Genomic DNA, 24,556 nt, shown 5'->3' with positions numbered 1-24,556 from the left:
TCATACAATTTATGAAGTAGACATCCTATTCAGAAGTAGTATTGGAAGTTTGGCAGATATTGAAATGAATTCAACCTCTAAGAAACACAAAAACAACGCGTATGTGCATTATAGCTCGCTGCCACATCACAAATGGTGAATCTAGGCTATTATTTTTTTCTTTATATTCAAAACATCATCAGAACTTTTTTTCTAAAAGAATTGAATGGATGCTATCTTTTGAACTCTTGGCATGAAAACAAACTGAGTTTCTACCATTCTTTCATTATTTTTTCATGTTCATCACTATTTCAAAATAAAGGTCTGAACACGCCTTAGGAGTATGAAAATATTCTTGTTGCAAATTGATAAATTACGGCTCATCTTTTATTTTGAAAATCAGATTGTAAGCTTTCAAATGATAGGCTATATAGTTTGTCAAGATTAGTTTAGGTTTAGTATAGGATATTACTGTTTAAAATATGTAATGGCTGTGGCTGTGTTATTGCACGATGTAAAAGTGGATAAAATGATAAAGGATAAGTGGATATTGTAGAATTTCTTCTCTTTCATCATACATCCATTGCATCTTGCCTCATCCATGGATTACGTGTTTGCCTGCACACAAACTTCAAAACAGCTGAGAAATTATAGAAGTAATTTATTCTAAACTTATTCTAAAATGTACTTTATTCCTGTGATTTTAAAACTGAATTTTCAGCATCATTACTCCAGTCTTCAGTGTCACATGACATGATCGATCAGAAATCATTCTATCATTCTCATTATTTGAAAGTAATTTATTTACTGTTTATTTTTATCTGCCGTCAGACTATCTATGACAAAGTTGGCATAATACTTCGGCATGGGTTGTGTCTTGATTTGGACTTGACTGGCATTCTGACACCGCAATTAACATTTTGTTTTGTTCTGTAATAAACTACTAACAACATTTCTTCCAAATTTAAGTAAAAACTCTGTCAAACAACAGAGTGTTTTCAGACCTTGAATAATGCAAAGAAAACAAGTTTATATAAAAAATTTGAACAACACTAATGTTTTAACTTCAGAAGAGTTCAGCAATCAATATTTGGTGGAATAACCCTTATTTCCAATCACAGCTTTCATGTGTCTTGGCGTGCTTGGTATGCCACTCCTGGTGCAAAAATTCAAGAAGCTCTGCTTTGTTTGATGGCTTGTGACCTTGTGTCCTTCCTCTCGATCCCGTTCCAGAGGTTTTCAATGGGGTTTAGGTCTGAAGTTTGGGCTGGCCATGACAGGGTCTTGATCTGGTGGTCCTCCATCCACACCTTTATTGGCCTGGCTGTGTTGCATGGATTATTGTCCTGTGGGGGAAAACAATCCTTCGAGTTGGGGAACATTGTCAGAGCGGAAGGAAGCAAGTTTTCTTCCAGGATAACATGTACATGGCTTGAGTCACACGTATGGGCAGATACTTAATATTTAGTGACTCAGATCGGAGGCACAAAAAACTTGATCGGGTCTTCCCTATTATAAAATATTTTGGTGCCATTTTTTGAAAGTGTCTGTTAAGAAGGCAGAGTGGGACTAAATTTGTTCTCTGGTAGCTAATTATTTATTTTTTTTTTTTTGGTAAGTTTAGGCTCAAGGTTTAGACTTGTCTCTGAGGGCCTTGACAAGGTAGAATGAGAAACACAGAAGGCTGTTTAATTAGTCGGACTGAATGAATCCCTCTACACTTTAACATCCTTGGAACCTTTCCATTGTACAAAAGATTCTTTATAATGTGAAAAGGTTAGATTTTTAAATTGTTCTTCACACTAAGAAAAAAAATGGTTCCAGAAATGGTTCTTCTGTGACAATGCAAAAAAAACTTTTCGAACCCTTATTTTTGTAAGATTGTAGGATCGCAAAAAGGTGTGTGTGTGAGTGTGTGTTTGTGTGAGAGAGCGAGAGTTGCTCTTCTGTTTTGACGTTTATGTTCATATTTTCACTGTCTTAAATATAAATTGAAGGTTTGTCTGCCAACTTGCTAATCCATTATATTTCTTTTTTTGCTGATCTACTGTGCGCATGAAGGCACGCATTTTATTTGCAGGGTCATCCTGTTCAAACAGAGAGGACTATTTTGGGGGACACCTACACAGATTGAGTTCCTGTTTAGCTTCAGGGTAAACACAACTTGGAGACATATCAATGATTTGTTAACACTGCCGGGTCTCTGAGATGTCAGCACTCAAGGCAGATGCTCATGTTGGACGACTGGAGAAAAGGGTTATGTAAGAAAAAAAAGATTTTATTATGTAGCAGCAAAGTCCGTTTGTGAGCACTGATGGGAGCATCTCGAGTCAGTGTGTTTTTTTCTTTTTATTCAGGAAAATTACTAAAACCTTCATAACCTCCGACAGTTTCACATGGCCTAGGCTATTGTTTGTGTATGAGAGCAGTATCAAGTGTAACTCGTAAAATAATGCAAGTAATTTTTCATGAGAGACAGCAGGATCAGGAAAACAATAGAAATGTCTAGAAAGCGAGCGTGTCCCCTCCTTTCCTGTGTTCCGTGAGCAGCAGCGAGATCAAAAAGACTTTTTCTATTGTGTTTCTTGCTGCTCTTTTCAAATGCTTACAACAAAAATATCGCACAGTTCTTATGAAAATCTGTTTACAGTGTGACAAGGTGTCCTGTGGGATTTTCATATCAACACTTCTTTTCTTTGAGAGTTGAGAGAGGACAAGAGGCAGGAATTCAAGGAATTTTGAGCTTTTGCAGGGTGAGATAGGTCACGCTATTTTAAACGGTTCAGGTTCACCTCCGATAATTGTAAATCACTGGTACAGTTCTAAAATGTATATCATGGTAGCCCTCAACAAAGGCCTTGACTACCGTATAGGAAGGTGGTTTTTTTTTTTTTCATGATAATCCATTAATGTTGTAATAAACCAGGCTTTATTAAGTGATTACTTGTCCTAATTATTTACTATTTGTCTTAATTTTTTAATGTTTACACACATTATGCATTATATTCAGCAAGAACCTATTAAATTTGTCAAAAGTGACAGAGACATGTTAAAAATATTTCTATTTCAAATAAATCTTTTAACTTTCTGTTCATCAAGAATCCTTAACAACAATATTAAGCAGCACGACTGTTTTCAACATTGATAATAAGAAGAAATGTTTCTTGAGCACCAAATTCTAATGATTTCTGACACTGAAGACTTGGGTAATGGCTGCTGAAAATTCAACTTTGCCATCACAGAAATACATAACATTTTAAAATATATTAAAATAAAAAAACCATTTATTTTAAATTGTAATAATATTTCTGTTTTTACTGTATTTGTTGATCAAATGAATTCAGCCTTGGTGAGCATGTCTGTTTAGGATATTGTCTATGTAGATTATGACTTTCTAAAACATCCAGGTTAGGAAATGTTCAAACAAACTCCTTATTTAAAAATCACTGGATTAGATAAAAACGAAAAAAAGACTTTTTTCAGCCAAATTATCTTCAGTTGGTTCAAAACAGTATATTTATGAGTTACTACTTGCGTTTTTACAACGGAAGATGGTGTTTGGGTTATTTTAATGCTTATTTAAACTTGTTTAGGACATTAAATTGCATATAAATGAAAACGTATTCTAAACTGTGTGTGGTAGCTGTTCATTTAATTTTGTATATTCATAAGCTCAGGTTTTCGAAGGTTGTATTATATGTTGATGAATCTTTTATACAATTCTCATAAAGTCTTTGATCAGTTTGGTCTTGCTACAGTTTGACATGTTTATGTTTTGAGTAATTATCGTTGACCAAAATTGAGAAACATTCTGCTCCCATGACACTTCTGTCCCACTCAGTTTTTCCATGCACACTAGTTTCTGTCTGTGGTTAGAAGAAGGCTTGCTTTGGGTGGTCGTTTGAGTTATTTTCTTTCTTTTACTGTATCTTTGGCAGCTTTAGCAGTGATGCGTTAATGGTTTGTATGTGGGACCATTTGGATTTGTATGAATTGTGTAGAGAAAGAGCCAATCTGCTTTTCAGAGAGCAACCTTTGTTTCTGTTGACTAGATACACCCATAAGCCTTTATTCTGCTGAGCTGCTTGTTTTCTCTCGGAAGTCTTGTTGGTGAACCATTTCCACATTTGTCGCTGGAGGAAATGACCTTAAAGTTCAGTGCAGTGGTCTTTTCTATGTAGGTCTGTGCTTGAATATCCACACGTCCCCGTTCCCAACTGCATTTCTTTGCACATTTCTTCCTAAATGAACTGGTTCATGATTTTGTATATTTAATAAAAAAATTGAATCCCCCCCCCCCACGTCCCCCTCACTTAAAAAATCTAGAGAATGATCTCGACCTCCAGAGATGAAATAAAAACAATCACTGATTCCTCATGGGGGTTTGTTGTTAGTGACACATGACTGCATGTCACTCAGAATACCCGACACTTAAATTTAGGACACTTGGTGATTTATCTTTGAGAGAATGCTAAGAAAATTGCCTAAGGAAACACGCCCTGTCTGCACACATTGTGTCTCCATCTGGTGAAAGCTTACATTGTAGCAGAGCTAAATCTCAATCACTGTTTATGGACTAATACTATTAGTATTGACTGATTTTTAATTCATAATGGTATTAAAGACATATGGATCATATACATTTATTGAACGAGTTTTAATTTAGCATTATTGATTGTTGAGTTGCCTTGCTTTGCCCATCAATGTATTGATTTAGAGACTGACAAGGACCCAAGAAAAAAGGGGGAAATGTCTGCTCTGTTAATTTAATACCAGTTTACAGTGTAAGTGAATGTTAATGATTTACTGTTGATAAATGTTACATGGCTATATTTACATTTACTATAGTGTTTATATATGTTGAATATGATTGAAAACTTGCATTTCTCCCCCCTTACCGTTTTGTGAGCCATTTGGCACATAGATGAGTGTAAATACTCATTTTATGTATGCACTACTCTTCAAAAGTCTGGAGTCAGTATGTTTTCAAATAAATGCTGTTCTTTTTGAACTTTCTATTCATCAAAAAAAAAAAAAAAAAAAAATCCTGAAAAATGATCAAGGTCTTCACAAAAATATTTTTAATAACTTAATTTGTAATAAATATCAACAATTCAATTATAAAAAATAATAGGAAATGTTGTTGTTAAAAATAATATTCAACCCACCATTTAAGCAATTGCCGCTAATTCTTTGATTGGCCGTGCTGAATTAGTGATTTAAAAGCGAGGTACAAAAGAGAAACTCCAACAGAGTTGATGCTTAAACGGTTTAAAAGAAGTTTGAAGAATTTAGTCATTTTTCAAGATATTTTGAAAATGATTGCAGGATGGTTAAAATACCAAAAACAAACACTACACATATAAATATGCCTTTTAGATGAAAAAAAAAAAACATAACTTGCATTTTATTATTAATTAAAGGGGCCCTATTATGCAAAATGTACTTTTACATGGTGAACATAAATGTGTGTTTGCAGTGTGTGTACACAACCACCCTATAATGATAAAAATCCACCCACTTCTTTTCTTTTTTTTAATCCCATAATTCAGACGTTCTGGGCAATGTGAAATCACTGTGTACATGCCCCGCCCACGACTGCTGACGGACTATGTGTTATTAGCATAGACCCGCCCTGAGCGCCCCGATACTGGTCATGGCAGTAATGAAAGGGAGAGCACACACTTTATATTACAGTTCATCAGCGTTGCTTGTACTAATAATGGATAAAAGCAAGATGACAACATAAGTTATAACTGTAATTAATAGGGGTTTAACAATATATAGTGTCACAATATATCGCAATACAAAAATGCGACAATATGTATGTTGGATAGTTCACTTTGACATGTTTACTGGCATGAGGGCAGGACAACCTGTCAGTCACATGGGATCAGAACGGTAGCAAATCACAGCAATCCTACGATCCAATCAATTCCCGATGGACAAAATCATGTTCCGCCTTCCGCGCTACATTTTCTTTATCTTGGACGAGAAGCAACCGTTTCTGTGTCACTACACATGTACAAGGGCAAGAAACTAGTGCAGACAAACAAAATGTTTCAAATGCTCAAGGTTTCATTAAGTGCTACAAAAGAATGTAAAATTCTTTCATAACTGTAGCTTTGACTTAATTTAAGATCTACTCTGAAACTGAATTTGTGAATTGTGCTCATGGTCAACCTTTCACTTTTCATATTATCTCTCAGTAAACAAAATTGTCTCTTTCTTACTCTCTCTGGCTGATATTTTTGTTCATTCATGTATCAATCTCCCAGGATGTTCAAAAGGATGTTCAAAATTCTTAGTTTTAAGCATTTACAGTGACCAGATTTATTTATAAAATAAGCTAGATTGTGAATTGCTTTCTCAGTGTAACATCCTCATGACCACCCTAATCTGTCTCTGCTTCCTCTCAATAACATTTTTATCTACTTACAGCTGGACACTGTCTGGCACTACTGACCCTCAAAGTCATGTGCCTGTAATCAGTAATACAGTTAAACATGGGTTCAGAGTTGATTTGAAGGTAAAGTGTGTATTTTTCACTCCTGGGCTAAAATTATGGCGGGCCAAGCCAAAAGTTGGCCAAATATTTAGTGGTCTTTTAATTGCTTATCCATTTTAATAACTAGTCAGGAAATTAGAAAGAATTACACAAATACAGGTGCAGACAGCTTTTTACAGGAGGAAGAGTTAGTGTTGTTCCACTCAATGTGGATGGCTTCAAACTGTTCATGAGTAGTTGAAAAATGTCTCCCAGATTGTTTAATATATATAAAACCAAATATTCACTATAGGGTTCAAATCTGGACTCTGACCAGGCCAAAACATGAGCCTGATGGACTTCTCAAGCCACTTATTGGTTGTCTTTGCATTTTGGGCAGAAGCATTGTTGAAAAATAACATCTTTTACAGTGAAGTAGCTCACCAGTACCAGCAGCTAAAAAAGCGTCCCACACAATAACACCTCTTCCTCCATGCTTCAATGTGGTAGAGAAGCATTTATTATATTTCCCACCAGGTTTTCGAAGACACTGCTCTGGAGCATCACCATGCAACTCGTGTTTCGTTGTGATTCATCACTCCACACACAACTTCCATATTCTGCCAAAAACTTTATTCTGTCCTTGATGTTTTTCTGAGAAAGCAATTTTAAGTACTGCATTTGCTTAAATTTGTCTAATTTCCTGACCAATAATTTGTGGTGAAGACAATGAAAAGCGTAGTGTTTAGCCATTTTGGTGCCCATGAATGTATTGTGGCTCCAAATTGCATTGCCAAAATAACAGGTAAAAATGTGAGAGATAATATCTTGTCACATAAATGACTACATTAAAAATCCGTCAAGAGACTTGAAGAAATCTTCCAGTGGCCACCTTTCCTCTTTTGCCAATAGGTGACGCCTCTTCCTTCCCTCTTAAACCATTGAGAATTAGTTCTTCCTCTACTTTGTACACAACTATACAAGCTGAATTTGTTTAAGAGGTCACACTACGTTTCTGTGTGGCAGTAAAAGAGCACTCTTATGTGTGGAAGGGCGGGAAAAGAAACAGAAGGAAGTTCTGTTTAGCAGCAGCTCTCAGAGAGCCAGAGTCCCTGCAGCCATGTTTGCCAAAGCGCTGTAATATTATTTTTGTCCTCCTGAAATAGGCGTCATGTTGTCCATCATGTTAGGCCTTCACCACGAAGAACACTACTCTCCCAGTTTTGAACACGGCACAGATGTGGTTTGTTTATTGTTCAGTTCCGTGTGGAGTTTGTTTGGTCTGGTTGTTTTTGCACTTTCAGTGCTTATGGACATGTTCTCTGTTAATGCAGATGCATCAGAGGCAAATGTCAAATAAGTTTATGGTAAAGCAAATTGTGAAAATTGAACAGATGGTTATTTGTAAGAGCACAGGTCTCCGATGAGAGACAGACATATTCATGTAAATTTTACATTGTCTGTTCTGTTTTTTTTTTTTTTTTTTTTTCAGCAACATTTGGGTCTCTTATTTCTGTGCCATGATCTCAAAGGCTTTCTTGAATAACCAAATTTTTTTATACCTTCATATTAGTCATGCTTGCTAAGGATATTCAAAACCCCCAACCTTAAACTTTAGTGTGTACCTTACATGGCTCCATGTGATCAGAATTTGAATTATCCACCCTACAGATCCAAAGACTTCATTGCAACTAATGTCTGGTGTTTATTTGTTTGCAAACATTATACACTATTAGCATAGTGAGAGATCCCATGCTTGTCAGACTGTACAATATACTTTCTAGGTAAGATCTACATCATAATAATAATATTTAGAGTAATTCTAATGTTAATCGTCGTAATTCACATTAGAGTCTCTGACCCCAAACATAGAAATTGTAAGGTCAATCTAAACTTAACTTGAGGATTCAATTTTATGATTTTGAGAATTCAATATTGAAAGGCATGCATTCATATGGAAAACATTGGTGTCTGTGAGATAACAATGCCTCTTTGATTGGCTACATCAATATGGGTAAATTACATTTACAGATGTGTTTTCTTGTGCCCTTTATAGTAGTGAGAAACGTTACATGGAGAAATACTGGAAAGAGATACGGGTCGGAGACTTCATTCGTCTGCGCTGCAACGAGATTCTGCCGGCGGACGTTCTTCTGCTCAGCAGCAGCGACCCGGACCGCCTCTGTCACATCGAGACGGCCACACTGGACGGCGAAACCAACCTCAAACAGAGGCAGGTGGTGCGCAGCTTTATCGACCTGGTGAGTGTTAAGGACTGTGGAGTGTTTGCTGTGAAAGTGGAGTAAAGAACTGAATAGAAGCATCCTGGTGTCAAGAACAGTTAATGTGATGCTGTGTGTATTCAGCTGGTCTGTGTTTGCCCACGGAGATAACTTTAGTCAATTCACACCAAAGTCAAATATTAATTTCCCCTGGCACTGCTCAACCTGTATGTGTTACGTCCTAAGATGTCAATAAGAGAGAACTGAAAACAGTTTGGCAAAAGAAACTGTGTATCAAAACCTATTACACCCCATAAAATGACCTTAATCTAACAAAAATGTTCATGCTGCTATTGTTTCATGAAACAAAAGGGACAAAAAGTAGTCGATAAAGCATGTGCCCTATATATTATAAGTCTTCTAAAATCTTAAGATTTATGTGAGGAGCAGACTGAAATTTTGCAACACACACACACACACACACACACACACACACACTAATGTAACCTGTCATTATCTAGTCAATAGCTGTTTCAATCCAGTTGCGCTAGTGCAAAATTGGAATATCGTGTAAAACATTTGCGATTTTAAAGCAGCGTTTCATCCCATGTGTTCAATAGAACAAAATTGTAACTTCCTGGAAAATTGGCGCAAAATATCTTGTAAAATGGAAGTTGCTTCAATTGGGAAAGCCGTTGTGGCACATCATAAATTTAGGAAACGCTACTGTCACGTTATCTTGCGTTCAGAAGATGCCTGGTGTTTGGGAACGCAATCACGTGAGAGAGTTCTGGGAGGTCATTAAACACCAAAACATTGTGAGGACAGACTATGGCTCAGACATTTCAGAATGATTAAACCAAGGACAGATTTGAGATGCTGTGCGACGAAATTGGTCCGCTGGTTAGTTCAGTTACCCAATCACATCTGTTAAGGCAAAAGATCACAGGATGTTTATTTATTTTTCTTTTTTTTTTTTTGTAGCATTTGAGTTTTATTTGGTAAAGGTGTTTCCATCGTAATTTGTTCTTATTTTTGGCTTAAAAAAATTGTCCTCCTCAATTGAGTGCATGTTTTTTTTTAATGCATATTTTTTAGAATTTACGCACATCTTGGTGTTTCCTCTTTTCTTTTCTTTTTTGCGATATGCCAAAATTTACATTAAAATAGGTGGGTGGAAACCATAATGTAAGTGTACACCTCTTACTGCTACATCTGGTAAAATCTTGATTTTAAAAGCTGCTTTTACAAATGACTATTTGTGTTAGAACTTAGACAACCTTCTTAAAATTATAAACAATGCATTCGTGATAGTACTACATAAATATATGCATTATAAAAAGCATTTCTTTTGGAATGTATGCTACAGATTTTAAATGGGACTAAAGACATTTTAGATATGATTGAACAAATGAATAGTATAATAAATATAATAAAATCTAGTATGAAAGGCTCCGATATAGAGCGGCACAAAACTGCCTATGCACATCCCGAATGCGTGATGATGTGCTTAAAGCAACATGGATTTACGGGAAACCCTCAACCCGCAATGAAAAATTCATAACAGTTAGAGAACAAAAATAATATATATTGTGTGTGTGAAACACTGAGGCCCGGTTTCACAGACAGGGTTTAGCCTAAACCAGGATTAGTCCATAGTTCAATTAGGACATTTAAATCATTTTCATAAACATGCTTAGAAAAAAAACATTACTGGTGTTCATCTTGAGACAAAACAAAGGCACTGATATATGTTAAGATCAGTCAGTGCAAGTTTATTTCAGTTGGAACAGCTCAGACTTACATTTTAGTCTAGGACTAGGCTTTAAAATTGTTTGTGAAACCGGGGGAAAGAGTATTACATCTGTCCAACAGTTTACTGAGTTTTAAATTGCATTTACTGTGTGAATGAGGAGTTATATTCAGTCCTCTACTCCAGTCCTCTCATCCAATAGCAAGTACCACACCATTCAGAATCACCAATAAAATCCAGCAAAATAGTATTTTTAAACAAAAGCCCAGGATTTTGCTCCGATTATGCACAATAATGGAAACATTGGAACATATTTGAGAGAGCTTTACTATGTTGACTTTTGTAACTGAATGCGACATGCTGTTTGAAGATGCTAAATGGAGAATTACATTTACATTACACAAGAGTTTCCATGAACTTAAATTAAATTAAAAATATAATGGTCAAATGGTGCTTTTGTCCCTTTTTTTAGCTTAACAGTAACAACCATAGGTAACTAACAGTATCGCATTTTTATCGGTTCTGTCTGACCGATCCAAAAAAAAAAATTCTGATACCGAATATCGGCTGCACCGGAGTACTGCGTATACTGATAATCAGATTGGTACATCCCTAGGGTGAATAGATGATGACAACTATCCTTTGATCATTTATAAAAACTTAAACTCTTGTTATTCTGGTGATTTAGTGTTCAGATCCCAAATTGCAAATATGTTTTTCATTTGCAGGACTGTGAGTTTGACCCATCAAAGTACAACAGCATTATTGAATGTGAGAAGCCCAACAATGACCTCAACAGATTTCGTGGATACATGTAAGTTAAATGCATTATAACTTTTTAAAGGGCATTTACATTACCGTATTTCTTAATAATGTATTGTCCAACCTAATCCTTTGAAGAAAATTGCATTAACGATTTAACCCAACAGTCTTAATGTCATGTCCATGTGCATGGTCTTTGTTACAAATGTGTATTGTGAATTAGTTTAGCCCTAGCAATTTGTACTCCATTATTTTCAATTATTTTCTTATCAATAAGCCAATGGTCTCAAACTCATCTCCTGGCGGGCCACTGGTCCTGCAGAGTTTAGCTCCAACATGTTCCAAAACACCTGTCTGGAAGTTTCTAGTAAGCCTGAAGACCTTTAATAGCTAGTTTGGGTGTGTTTAATGAACTCTGTAAGGGGCTGTTTACACCTGGCCACTTTATGCGTTTTCTCAGATCGGATAGCTATCTGGTTTGTCAAAACGATTCCATTTACACCTGGTCACATAAATGCGTTTTTACAAAACGGATTTAAATCTGATCTTCAATTCCAGCGCTATATGCCAATTTAATGGAGTTCACGTCACCGAAAGCAACAGTTATGAGCTGCATTTTATTGATCATCAGCTAAAATTTCAAAATTAAAGACTGCAATAAGAGAGAGTGGCAACAGCCCTGGTAAGATCATTTTGTTTCTTTACTTTTAATGAAATTTTAAAAGTCTGCAACTTTCACTTTGATTTGCAATAGATGCTCATCTGCGGTGATGCGTGTTGCAGTAGCGCCGTCATATCTGACTATAACATGACATATAGCCTATAACATGCTCCCACGTTTATTTTTTTTGCGTTTTTGGAAGGAGTAAAATATACATATGTGGTTTCAACAACCAGATGCATTTACACTTGTCTAGTTTCGTCTGGAATGCGGCCAAGACCTGTGGTTTGAGCGATCGGATTCAAATCCGTCTCGGGGGGCATTTACACCTGGTCTTTTCACGATCGGATAGCTATCCGATCACAGAAAACGCATGAAGTGGCCAGGTGTAAACAGCCCCTAAGACAGTGGCCCTCCAGGAGCCGAGTTTGAGACCACTGCAGCCATTTAGATGACTCAGATCTTTCCATTGTTTTGTTTTGCCGGCAGTGATTAAAATTCCATTAGCTCTTGAGATTCAAATAACCAGATGAATGGTTATTTTGTGACCCACATAGATCCAGTTTAATATATTTGTAATGGATAGATGGTGTGTATTTCTCTTACTCCAGCATTATTCGGATGACTTTTCAACCCTGTTATTCTACCCAATTATTCTTCCTCTTACCAGCCGCGTTCTCTTTTGGAGAACTGTAGGAATGGGTCACAAAGTCTTTTATTTGTTAGTGTTAGGGTTGGTAGATGGATGGAGGCTATAAATAATGCTGCTGTTGAAGCATGTGAAATGTTTTCCACCACACTGCGTTTATTAGATGCATGCAAAAATGATATTCTAAGAGTCATTCTACAAAACTGGTGCCATTTGTGACCCTCATTTATATGATCAAATATCGTATTTATTGACTGTAACAATAATGCCAAATTTGACTAAGTGAGTAAGTTTTAATACAGACAACCTTTCTAAACCTGGTAGCAAATTTTTTTTTTAAGTTGTTGTTTTTATTTGTCTTTCATTATGACTGCCCTCTTATCAATATGCTTCTAACATCTCCTTGCTACATCTATACACATTTTGATGAGAACAACATTTGGAATTTAGTCTTTATTCTCTCTCTATATATATACTTGTAGGCTATATTGTGTTATTAATAAGGCTTAACGTTGTGTCCCCAGTTTGTGCGTGTTAGTCACTTTTTTCCCTTTTTGTATGTACTATTCGATACTGTTCCATACATTTAAAAAATACTAAATTGAAGGATCATTGATTTCATTGAAAATCATTGTTTTCACGGATAAGTTTATCAATTTATCTTATGTTGTGTTATGACTTTGAGTAAGGTTAAAATGTCAACCCTGTTTCCATGATATTGATCAATTACCATGCTATAATAAATAATTGAAAGTAGATATTTATAGAAATATCATCATTCAATTCTGAGAAGCCCCTTATAGTTTCATGACTTTGAAGGCTTGTAATGCCAAATTAAATTGTAAACTTTAACAAACTGGAAAATGCACCCATTTCATAGAATGCAATCTTGCATGCATTCCTTGTGTTTTCACTTTTTAAAACAGTTTGTTAATCTGGTGTTTAGACCTTCAAAGTGTGGATTAAGATTATTCTCCGTTTATCTTTCAGTCTTAAATGATGGCTAAAGCATACAGGTCATAGGTTTAGGATTAGCATGCATCATATATTTGAGCAGACTGATGTAGCAGTAGTAAAACAAGAACTTTAGCCCAGTCAGAACTGTGCAGGTTGAAGTATATCTCCTGTGTTTAGAAGAAAACCTGCTGCACATGGTATGGTAATGACAGCAGGGCCAAGTGAGGCAGCTGACAGGAACCAGAAGGATTATAACATTTATTTCCCTGGATGGTGGAGAACAGATGCTTCTGGTGTGCTGCCAGCTTTTTTTGTCCAGTTACCACAAAGTGGCTTACCGGAGCAAAAGAGGGAACATAATGCACGAAGGGCGCCAAGGACTGTTCCTTGTTGGAGTGACAGTTTATTGCATTAAGATACAGTATCATCCCAGCTGGTGAACATGTGTAGTGCGATCTAATGAGATTAATACATGGAGGGCATAGGCATGTCTGCAACCAGGTTGTTTTGTTTTGAGATAATTCTGAGTTCCGAGCACATGAATGGCCAAGCGAATTCACAAGTGGAAAACTCATAATTCCAGCTGATACACGAGTTGTGACAATAGAAGGGGCGTGTTGTTGATCTGAAACATTGTCTTGAACGCGTGACATCGATGTAACAATTACTTGACAGACTCGGATGTACAGTATGAATTTCCCGCATATTTACTCTAGTGCAGCAGAAAAATGACTGACTGATGACACCACACAAACAGGTACATAAGCAGATACCCTAATCTGTGATGTGAAAGTCAGCAGACAGTGAAGAACATTTCAGTCCATTTCAAATTTTTAAAAGAGATTGTTTTCCCAAAAAATAAGTCGTCATTTACTCACCTCCCATGTTGTCACAAATCTGTATGACTTTGTTTAAAGGTGCTCTAAGCGATGTCACGCATTTTTTAGGCCAAACATTTTTTTGTCACATACAGCAAATATCTCCTCACTATCCGCTAGCTGTCTGTCTCCTGAACACACTCTAAAAAAACGCGGCCTCTGTAGACACCCCAGGCTCCACAAACGGCAACAAAAACAAACTGGACTAACCCGCACCACAACATAACAAACAGTGTTCCAGCCAATAACCGACAAGAAGGATTTGGGGGTGGGGTTTGGGTTGTTAGTGCGCAAATGAGGAGGAGGGAGGGTCTAGCTAGCCTCCGTTTTGTTTCGCAATAGTTCGAACGTCAACAAGAAGTGACGACACCCAGGATCGCTTAAAGAACCTTTAATTTTTCTGTGGAACACGGCAGATATTTTGAAGAATATATAAACCGTTTTTGTTAATATTCTGAAAGTCAGTGGCGTCTAAAGTAACAATGGGCTTGCAATGACATGCGTTAAATGGACAAATTTTTACATATTTTCATCAAGTTTTTCAGAATTTTTTTTTTTTTTTTTTTGTATTCTGTTTATATGAATATGTGTGTGTTTGTGTGTTTTGCAGAAAAAAAAGAAAGTCTTACAGTTTTAGAATGACATGAGAGTAAGTAAATGATGTAATTTTCATTTTGGGGTAAATGCATGCATTTACGATCCCTCCAAACAATTGTGCACCACTAAAACATCTGCTAGAATATAATGAAATATTTGCAGTTTAAATGTTGCTTCTTGCGATATATTTTATTGTCAGAATACATACATTACATTTGAATGATCTTTAATGCTTCAGCTTTTTACTGGCATACGATATGATGGTAGTTATGACATCTACCAGCAGGGGCTAACTGGACCAAAATATTACCCCTTGACAAGCCACCATGTGACCCCTTGGTGCAGGATAACAAAGATACCAATGGCTCCGAGTCCGAACTAAGCCAGAACTGTGGTTGACAGCATGGGGCATGTAGACAGCTAATATATCAGGTCTGTCTTTAAACCGGGGCAAAGCTCAAAGATTAATGCACTACTAGGGGATAAAAAAAAACTTGCCAGAGGCCTTGTCAGATAATTGACAAAGTGAAGAGTTCACAGATGTAATCCTGAATTTAGCAGTGGGATTAGTGCTTGCATTAAAGTTTATTGAGCTCCCACCACAGGTGTTTAGCATTCAGTGCTCATTCAGTGGGAGTTAATTTGCATTTGCCGCCATTTTTATCAGCAAGCTTAGCCCTGGGGCCTCTTGAACTTTTTCCCGGTGTTGGAATCACGCGCATTCGGATCTGAGGTCTCGTTGGATTTAAGATTTCAATCCTCGCCTGCTCGCCACTCGTCCTCTCTCATTTATCCTGAGAATCTTTTCACTTTGCTCTGTTCTTTTATGACGCGGCTTTGGGGTTTTACAAAAAGTGCTGCATTGACTGAACGCGGGATCCAGATGGCCTCAGGGCTTTACCTGTGTGCAGACCCATTTTAGTGAGGTCATGGCTTTACTATTGATTTTGTGCTGAGAACGAGGGATCCTGGGGGAAACCCTGTGGACTGTCAAGGATGATGGATCGATGTGGTCAACATCAAGGGACGCATAATTATGTGGATATCCCATGGCAATATCCACAACATAGCCTATGGTTATAAAGGCCAGTGCACTTAGCTTCCAATTGTAAAATTCTTGCAAATGAGGACAGAGGAATTCAGATTGGAACTAGATTATGTATAGTGCTCACTGATATGTTGTATTATAAGTGTGACGAATGAGCCTGTGTGGTGTGTATGACAGAATCCATCGCAGTGGGAGGAGAGATGGGCTATACAAAGACAATCTGCTGCTTAGGGGCTGCACCATCCGCAACACAGAGGAGGCTGTGGGAATTATCATCTATGCAGGTACGCTGCCTTCTATCCAAACCTGGACTGGAGACGTCCACTACTCATTTCCACCACTTCTCAAATTATGAATTGTTTAACAGCTCTCCTTTGTCCAACTAAGTTCATTTTATTGCTATCCCAAAAAAATAATATTTTCTCACACTGCGTAACCAACAAATTATGCAGCTTTATTTGAAATGTGCAATTTAAATATTTTGTTCAAAAGTGATATTTTGATTTTCTTCACACGTCATGTGTTATTCACTGACAATTTTTTTTACTTTTGATTAAACTTTATTAGTAGTCAAAATTAATTGTGAAGGAAATCTGTGTAAATAGTGTTAAATGGTAGGACATAATTATATGATTCATGATTATCATTAATATATATTCTAGTTTTTTTAAATGTATTTTTTATCTTGGAATTTGGTATTTTAACTTTTTACATTTTTTTTTTCATATTTAATTTTTTTTTATGTATGACAAGAATACAACAATCTTTGCATATGGCATTTAAAAAGAAGCAAAAATAATGAAAGTTGTGGTAAATGTCTGTTATTACGTCCATTAAAAGAACAACTTTTGTTAAAATGTGCATTTTACTGTTTCCTGTCATTGCATGTGTACATACAAATGGCAGAATTGTTAAATGATTGGTCATCTGACTGGTATAGCTCATATTATCTTCAGTGTTTTGTTTTGTTCCGATTCTCAGGTCATGAGACAAAAGCAATGCTGAACAACAACGGCCCTCGTTATAAACGCAGCAAACTTGAGCGGCAGATGAACGTAGACGTATTCTGGTGTGTCATTATCCTCCTAGTCATGTGCCTCTTTACCGCCATTGGTATGTAACACTTTACATCAATAGTTTTTTCTAGAAAATATAGTATTGGAAGATATTAGTGTTTTCATGTCTGAGATTTTTGAAGTTGTGTGTGTTTGTTGGCTATTTTAAAGATGGCTCATCCCATCAGAACTATCATCAACTATCTGTATTATATTAGTTGGTGTACTGTTAGTTACTGTTTTGAGTCTTCGTGTGAATGTGAGAACATCATGTGAAGCTGCCAGATTTATCTATCATGAAGAATCTTTTGCTTGCATCAAGTCCCAAATAAAAACAAAACAAATTTAAACAAGATGAAGTATTCAGTTAAGCATGTGACAATGTCTATTTTGGGACAATCTTGTTATTTAATAATATATAAACATTGTTGTAATTGCAAGCTAAATTTGTAGTCACACTGACTCCAAACCCGTAAGACTTTCTTTCATCTTCGGAACACAAATTAAGCTTTTTTTGATAAAATCTGAGACTTTCCTGTCCCTCCGTTGACAGCTACTGACACTTTGACGCTTCAAAAAGTTCATGAAGAGATCGTAAAACGAATCCATATGAATTGAGCAGTTTAGTCCAACATTTCTGAAGAGCCTTGATCGCTTTATATGATGATGAACGGATTTAATTTAGGCTTTTATTCACATTTAAACATTGATCAGCTAACATAAACAGAAACTTGAAGTGTTAGAATAAACCACATTGGTTCTTGCGGAAGCTCAATCCTGCTGCGTAACACGAGAATGAACCTCATCGGTTCTTGCAGAAGCTCAGACTTGCTGCGTAACAGGAGAACAAACCTCATTGGTTCTCGCATGTCAAGCGAATCTGCTTGAGCTTCCGTTTACCAGATCTTATGTGCGAGTTGATGAATGTTTATATGTGAATAAAAGCCTAAATTCAATCTGTTTATGAAGTGATTGTCACTTCAGAAAATTTGGACTAAACCGCTCAATTCATATGGATTAGTTTTACAATCTCTTTATGAACTTTTTGAAGAATCAAAGTGTCAGACTCAGTTGCGTAGCTGTAAATGGAAGGACAGACAAATCTCAGATTTCATCAACTATTTTATATTGTAATGGCTGTTACCATGAGAAAATACTCCTACAGCAGTTGATGAATGTATCTGATTTGAGGAAGCGTTGGGAGAGGAAGTAGTGGTTTAACGGTTTTGGTTTCCTTAAACATTTTTAGCTTGCTTTAACATCTTCAGTGTCTCTTGAATAACAATACCCATGATTCCATTTTACCTGCTTTATATAGTCAAGTGTTTGTCTCTCAAATCTTCTTTAGGTCATGGCCTGTGGATGTTTCAGTACGGAGATAAGAGGCCTGTCTTTGACGTCCTGAGCCCAGAAGGAACAGACTTATCTCCAGTGGTCTCATCCATTTATCTCTTCCTGACCATGATTATAGTATTCCAGGTGAATAGCAAGTGGTGTGAGAATGTTACAATGTGCTTCAGATTCTCTTACGTAGAACAATTCCAAATTGCATTTGATGAAACCATTCGATTAAACAATGCCACAATTTTAATTTTGGGATGAACTGTTCCTGATATTCCTGTTATTGAAGGCTCATTGGTAGTTGAAATGATAATAACCTGATGAATCTACACCAAACCTCTCTGTTTCTCTTTCTCTCTGATGCAGGTGCTGATCCCAATCTCACTCTTTGTTTCCATTGAAATAGTGAAGATATGCCAGGTATACTTTATCCATCAGGACATGGAGCTGTATGATGAGGAAACGGACTCTCACCTCCAGTGCAGGGCTCTGAACATCACAGAAGACTTGGGCCAGATGCAGTACATTTTTTCTGATAAGACCGGCACACTCACAGAAAACAAGATGGTGTTTCGCCGTTGTACTGTGGCAGGAGTCGAGTACTCGCATGATGCCAATGGTTAGGATTATCAGTGTCTTCTGTGCCCAACACAAGGGCTATTATGGTTCTGTGGACACAACATGAATTCTCTGTTAATGAGCAATATGTTGTATAAATAATAATGCTGTCAATCAATGTAGAATGTAAAATTTTAATCGAACGAATTGCATGAAACGCTGATTAACGCATTTAATCACATTGATTGCAATTAATGGCATATATCATAAAACCCACAAAATGAAGATCATTCACAGACTGTAGAAGATGTATTTTTTTTAAAGAAATTATTACTTGTATTCAACAAGGAGGATTTTAAATTGCTCAAAAGTGACAGTTAAGCCATTTATAAAGTTACAAAAGTTTTCTCTTCTAAATAAATGTTTTTTTTTAACTTTCGAATTGTCAAAGAGTCCTGGGAAAAAAAAAATGCATCTTGGTTTCCACAAAATAGTTAGCAGCACAACTGCTTGCATTGCTAATAATTAGAAATGTTTTTGTGAATGATCATGTGACACGGAAGACTGGAGTAATGACTGCTGATAATTTTGCTTTGCTATCACATGAATAAATTACCTTTTTAAAATAAATTCAAATAGGAAACAATTATTTTACATTGTAATCATTTTTCTATATATTGCTGTTTTTACTGTATTTTTCAAGTAAATGCAGCCTTGATGAACATAAGAGACCTTTTAAAAGCATTAAAAAAAATTTAACTTAAAAAACATAAATACTATATCTTAGCTTGGGCTTCTAAATTAACATGCAACGTAAGCAGCCCTAATAAGTAATAAATAGTTTAATATTGAATGTATTGGTGGTTCACTCCCTCTACAGCCTGTGCCCCAGATAGACAGTTCAAATGCAGGATTAGTATGAAGAAAAGCCTAAGGTCTTCCATGAAGCCCTAAAGTTAAGTTTCAAACAGTCTAACAAAGTGTCTTTCCCACAGCGAGGAGGCTTGCTATGTACCAGGAGGTGGATTCAGAGGAGGAGGACTGTACATCTCATGGTGGAACTCTCCCACGGCGAGACAGCGTCACCAGTCACCAGAGCGGAAAAGTGGTGTTGCGGTCCCAGAGCACCAAATCTCACCGTCGCACCGGGAGCAGAGCCGAAGCCAAACGGGCCAGCATTCTGTCCAAACACACTGCCTTCAGTAGTCCTATGGTTAGCAAGTGCTTCCATTCCACATTAAGCTGTTCATGCATCGCTCGGTAACCCAATGCTTACTAATATTTTTCCATTTTATTTGATCTGTTTGACAGGAGAAGGACATCACTCCGGATCCCCAGCTCATGGATAAGGTCAATGAGTGTAGCAGTCAAATGGAGTTCATGCGTTTTCACAGTCAGCCCCTGAACCACATCCCCCCTGACCAGTGTGACATCTTCGACTTTTTCATCGCCCTCACTATCTGCAACACTGTTGTTGTGTCCTCACCCAATCAACCCAGACAGAAGGTAAGCAAACACAGCGACTAATTCTGTTTTCATAATGACCAATGTAATCTACCAAGAGCAGCGAAAATTAGCGTCTGGTTTAAGACGTGGGGGGTTTTTTTGTGCAGTAAATAATGGCGCAAATAGCATTTTCATTTCAGTCATCATGGAAACTCCTACAAATGCATATGCAATGAGGTCAGCCGCAAAAATAACGCTGTCCACCCCTTTTCAGCGCTAATTTTTCACTACATGCATTTAGTAAATCCTGTCAGTAGTTTTTTTTTTTAATGCCAAAAGAGGTTTTGCGCTGTTAGTAAATCTGGCCCTAAATATGCCAAAAAATATAAATGACTACTATGTCCAAGTCAACTAGGAGCAGCGGTGTCATTTTAATCGACTAGTTTTGCGCATCTCTAGCAGACAGACCGAACAGACCACTGGGAATTAGCTCGAACTGACATTCACAGCGTATTTTACCGCTGAACTGACTGAGTTTGACGTTTTGGCCGCAGTTAACTTCCTGTGGTTTTCTGCTATGTAGAGTATGAGCAACTTCCTGTTTCTGTGTTGCAGATGTGTGGCCTATCCTTAATTGTGTAATCTTTACCCTCTGTGAATTTATGGCATGAGATTCCCCCAAAACCCAACCTGTCTGTTGCCATCTGCATACTTTTTATAAGCGTGTTTGTAAGTTCAGGTTGATGCTGCAATCAAAGACTTCTCCTCCCTTCATGATAGAAATCTGAGCTTAAACTGAGTGATTTGCATTTAGTGTTTAATGAAATTGATGGCTTATAAACTGCTTAAAGGTCTGCTGTAATTCATCCTTCTCTATTAACATGCAGTTTCTTAAACATTGGGGAAACTACATTTTAAAAATGAATAATCTCCTTTCAGTGGAATCCATGTAGTAACAAACCAAGAAAGATACTGATTGTTATTAGCAATTCTCATTTTTTGCAATTACTTTTAACCAACTGATCTCAGTGATTTTTAGTGAAAAAAAATAAAAATAATAATAATTATATATATATATATATAGTCAGTTCACACAGATTTTATTTTTTTTTAATAAAAAAAAAATAACACTCCATTATTTAATAATTTAATAAATAATGTTGTTAAAGTGTATATTTAATTTAAAATAAATGCCACATGTCAGATATTATGTTTTAACACATGAATTCAGTTGTTTAAGTATTCAAATATTTCTTGTGGTCACCATATGTGTGATAAAAAAACATTTGCCTTGTCTTCTATAATGGAATGAATCTTCCCAGTTTGGCTGCCAAACTGTTGCATGACTTTTTAAAGTGATTCAATCATGCACAAATATTTAAGGAGTTTTATTTTGACAATATTTCTTTGGATCTTATCAAGGTGCGTCGCTTCGAGTTGAAGTCTCCAGTGAAGACCATCGAGGACTTCATCAAGCGCTTCACTCCAAGCCGCCTGACCTCTGGCTCCAACAGCAGCAGCTCCTCCAGTCTGACCACCAACCGCTCGTCCTCCCATAAAGTGGGCTGCAGCATGCTGTCCTCCCCTTCGGCCGAGAGCACGCTCACAAAGCTGAACGAGGAGAAGCGTCCGGAGCATGACCTGCAGCATGCCTTCAGCCCCGTCCCACCCAACTTTGATAAAACAAAAGCTTTGGCTCAAGATGAATGCGAGCTCAGATATGAGGCGGAGTCACCGGACGAGGCAGCTCTGGTTTATGCAGCCCGGGCCTACAAGTGTGCTCTCGTTGGACGTTTACCAGATCAAGTGACCGTGGAACTTCCACACTTGGGCAAGCTAAGCTTCGAGCTTCTGCACACACTGGGGTTTGACTCCACAAGAAAGAGGATGTCAGTGGTGGTAAAACACCCGCTGACTGAGCAAATTACCGTCTACACCAAGGGTGCTGATTCGGTCATCATGGATTTGATCAGACCAGCTACAGGTATGCTAGCATTGATGTGCACACTGTTTCCACTCCTTTTCTAGCGTTTAAAATTTTGGCTGCTCCATTCTGGTGCATTGAAGTGTATGTTTAAAATAGAAAACAGTGACACGGTCCAGCTTGAGTCATGTCCCAATCCCAATGCCCCTTTTGCTCCCTATAATACAAAAAGTTAAAAAGTTTGGACTCCATGGGGTAGGTAATATTTTTTTGGGGATGTGATTACCTAGGATGCATTTATTTGATACAATGTATAGTATTACACAATATTCATACATAATATTTATAATTTAAAAGAACCTATTTTTATTATCATACTTATTTTTAAAAAATTCAGCATCCATTCTCTAGTCTTTAGATAACATGATTCTTTAGAAATCTTTCTAATATGCTGATTTGGTGCTCAAGAAACATTTCTTATTTTTATCAATGTAGAAAACAGTTGTGCTGCTTTAAATGTTAGTTCACCCTAAAGTGAAAATGTCATAATTTACTCTCCCTGGTGTTCTGATGCCGTAAGCCCTTCTTTCTTTTTCGGACCACAAAAGGAGAATAAAAAAATATATATATCCAGCTTGTCCATAATGGCAGTGAATAGCGACCAGCATCGAGCTTTTATGAAAAGACACAAAAAGTATCACAGAATATCTGGGTATACGATAGGTTTTGTTGAAAGGAAATGCATTATTTAATGAAGATACTGACCTTGGCCGTTGGTCTTCTGTGCTCGACTGCATGTTCGTGCATTTTTTTATTTTTTTATTCAAATTTGTTTTAGGATACTTATTTGGAAACTTTTACATTGTTATTCTGTCACTTGTAATCAATTTAATGTTGCTGAGTAAATTGTTTGATTTTATTATTGTTTTTAAACAAACTTGAGCGTGGTGCATTATTTTTCATTAGTTCAATGGCCCGTTGTCAATTATTGCTTTTTTACAACCCAGTAATCGCGCCAAAAACCTCACATACTCATAACTCATAACATCTTATTGAAAAAAAAAATCTGTCAAATTGAAGGTTGGAAGCTATAGTTCTGATATTGATTTCCCATTCATCTCTAAAAGACACTTTCCATAAATTTCACCAGCTATAATTTCAACTGTCTGTAACTTTTTAGAATTATTCAGTTTATTTATTAATGGCTCTTCTCTTTTATATTTGGAATTCAGATGAACAAACGTTTGGCATGGTGTCAAACCTTCCCCCCATATGAAATGAATCAAATATTCTGGGTTAGTTTATTTTGATGTTCAGTGTTGATTATGCTTTAGAACGCTTGTTGATCGTGTTAAAGTTTTAATGAAGTCTGTGTTTTCTTTTCCATGTCCCAGTTAGACAGTGCATGAGGCCTATTCCTGCAGAATTAATGAATAATGGCTCGCGGCCAAATGGCCGAAAGTCATCTGATTTCTTCACAACATTAAATGGATACTTTTTTATTTTCCAAGAAATTAAAAGAGAGCTGGCAACCATCTACTAAGAGCAGACAGTGAGACGGTGTGATTTGTTTTTTCAGGATATGTTTTGAATTTGTCATGTCTTTGGAGTGCTTAAAGTGGCCCCTGGATTTTGATTTACACAGTTGATCAATGCTGATAGACATTTAATTCCCAACATAGTCGGCATGGTAAGGTCACGTCCCCGTCGTCCCCTTCACCCAAACATCTTCTGGATGGCTTCCAGTTTGTTCCTCGCTCTTGATGTAGCCAGGGGTTTTAGTGGTAATAAACTATCCTAATGGCATAGGTAGACTGGCTTGTTAGTATTCCAGGCACGAGAACCGCCTCAGTGGCAGTTTTCTCTAATGCTGTGGACAAAAATGACTGAACAGAAGTACTACATGCATAGCCCTGTGCTTCATATCTAAATGTCAATGCTAGAGCCTAAAAAAAGACGCAACTATGGCTTAGAATAGCTCACAAGCAGTCTAGTTGCTCAACTTTTTTGAGGAAAGAGCCGAATAAACCAGGGAACATGTGGTTTGTCGTGGTGTTTTTTATTTATTTATTTTTTTAGTATGTTGCCAATTACAAAAGCAAACAATTTATTGCTAATTTTGTAAAAAAAAAAAAAAAAAAAAGTAAAAAAAAAAAAGCACTTACATGTGTCAATATGGCAGTTCCAGAAGGCTAAAAAGCTGTTTTTTTTAAATATGTAATATAATTCATGCTTGAAA

The 24,556-nt window shown here is 36.7% G+C and overlaps 1 protein-coding gene across 1 annotated transcript in view; it reads left to right on the top strand.

The window, feature by feature from the left end:
* atp10a (ATPase phospholipid transporting 10A) overlaps window positions 1-24,556 on the top strand; it is a 53,352-nt gene that overhangs the window by 3,855 nt on the left and 24,941 nt on the right. The window contains exons 2-10 of the mRNA XM_079627791.1: window positions 8,523-8,727; window positions 11,170-11,255; window positions 16,171-16,277; window positions 16,975-17,106; window positions 18,397-18,527; window positions 18,756-19,008; window positions 19,943-20,160; window positions 20,259-20,453; window positions 21,816-22,377. Of these exons, the coding sequence (XP_079483917.1) occupies window positions 8,523-8,727; window positions 11,170-11,255; window positions 16,171-16,277; window positions 16,975-17,106; window positions 18,397-18,527; window positions 18,756-19,008; window positions 19,943-20,160; window positions 20,259-20,453; window positions 21,816-22,377 (1,889 nt within the window). The remainder of the gene's footprint in view (window positions 1-8,522; window positions 8,728-11,169; window positions 11,256-16,170; window positions 16,278-16,974; window positions 17,107-18,396; window positions 18,528-18,755; window positions 19,009-19,942; window positions 20,161-20,258; window positions 20,454-21,815; window positions 22,378-24,556) is intronic.

This window comes from Phoxinus phoxinus, assembly GCF_949152265.1.
Source record: "Phoxinus phoxinus genome assembly, chromosome: 11".
Classification (NCBI taxonomy): domain Eukaryota; kingdom Metazoa; phylum Chordata; class Actinopteri; order Cypriniformes; family Leuciscidae; genus Phoxinus; species Phoxinus phoxinus.
The sequence above is the reverse complement of the archived record's forward strand: the minus strand, read 5'-3'. Positions and strand labels throughout refer to the sequence as shown.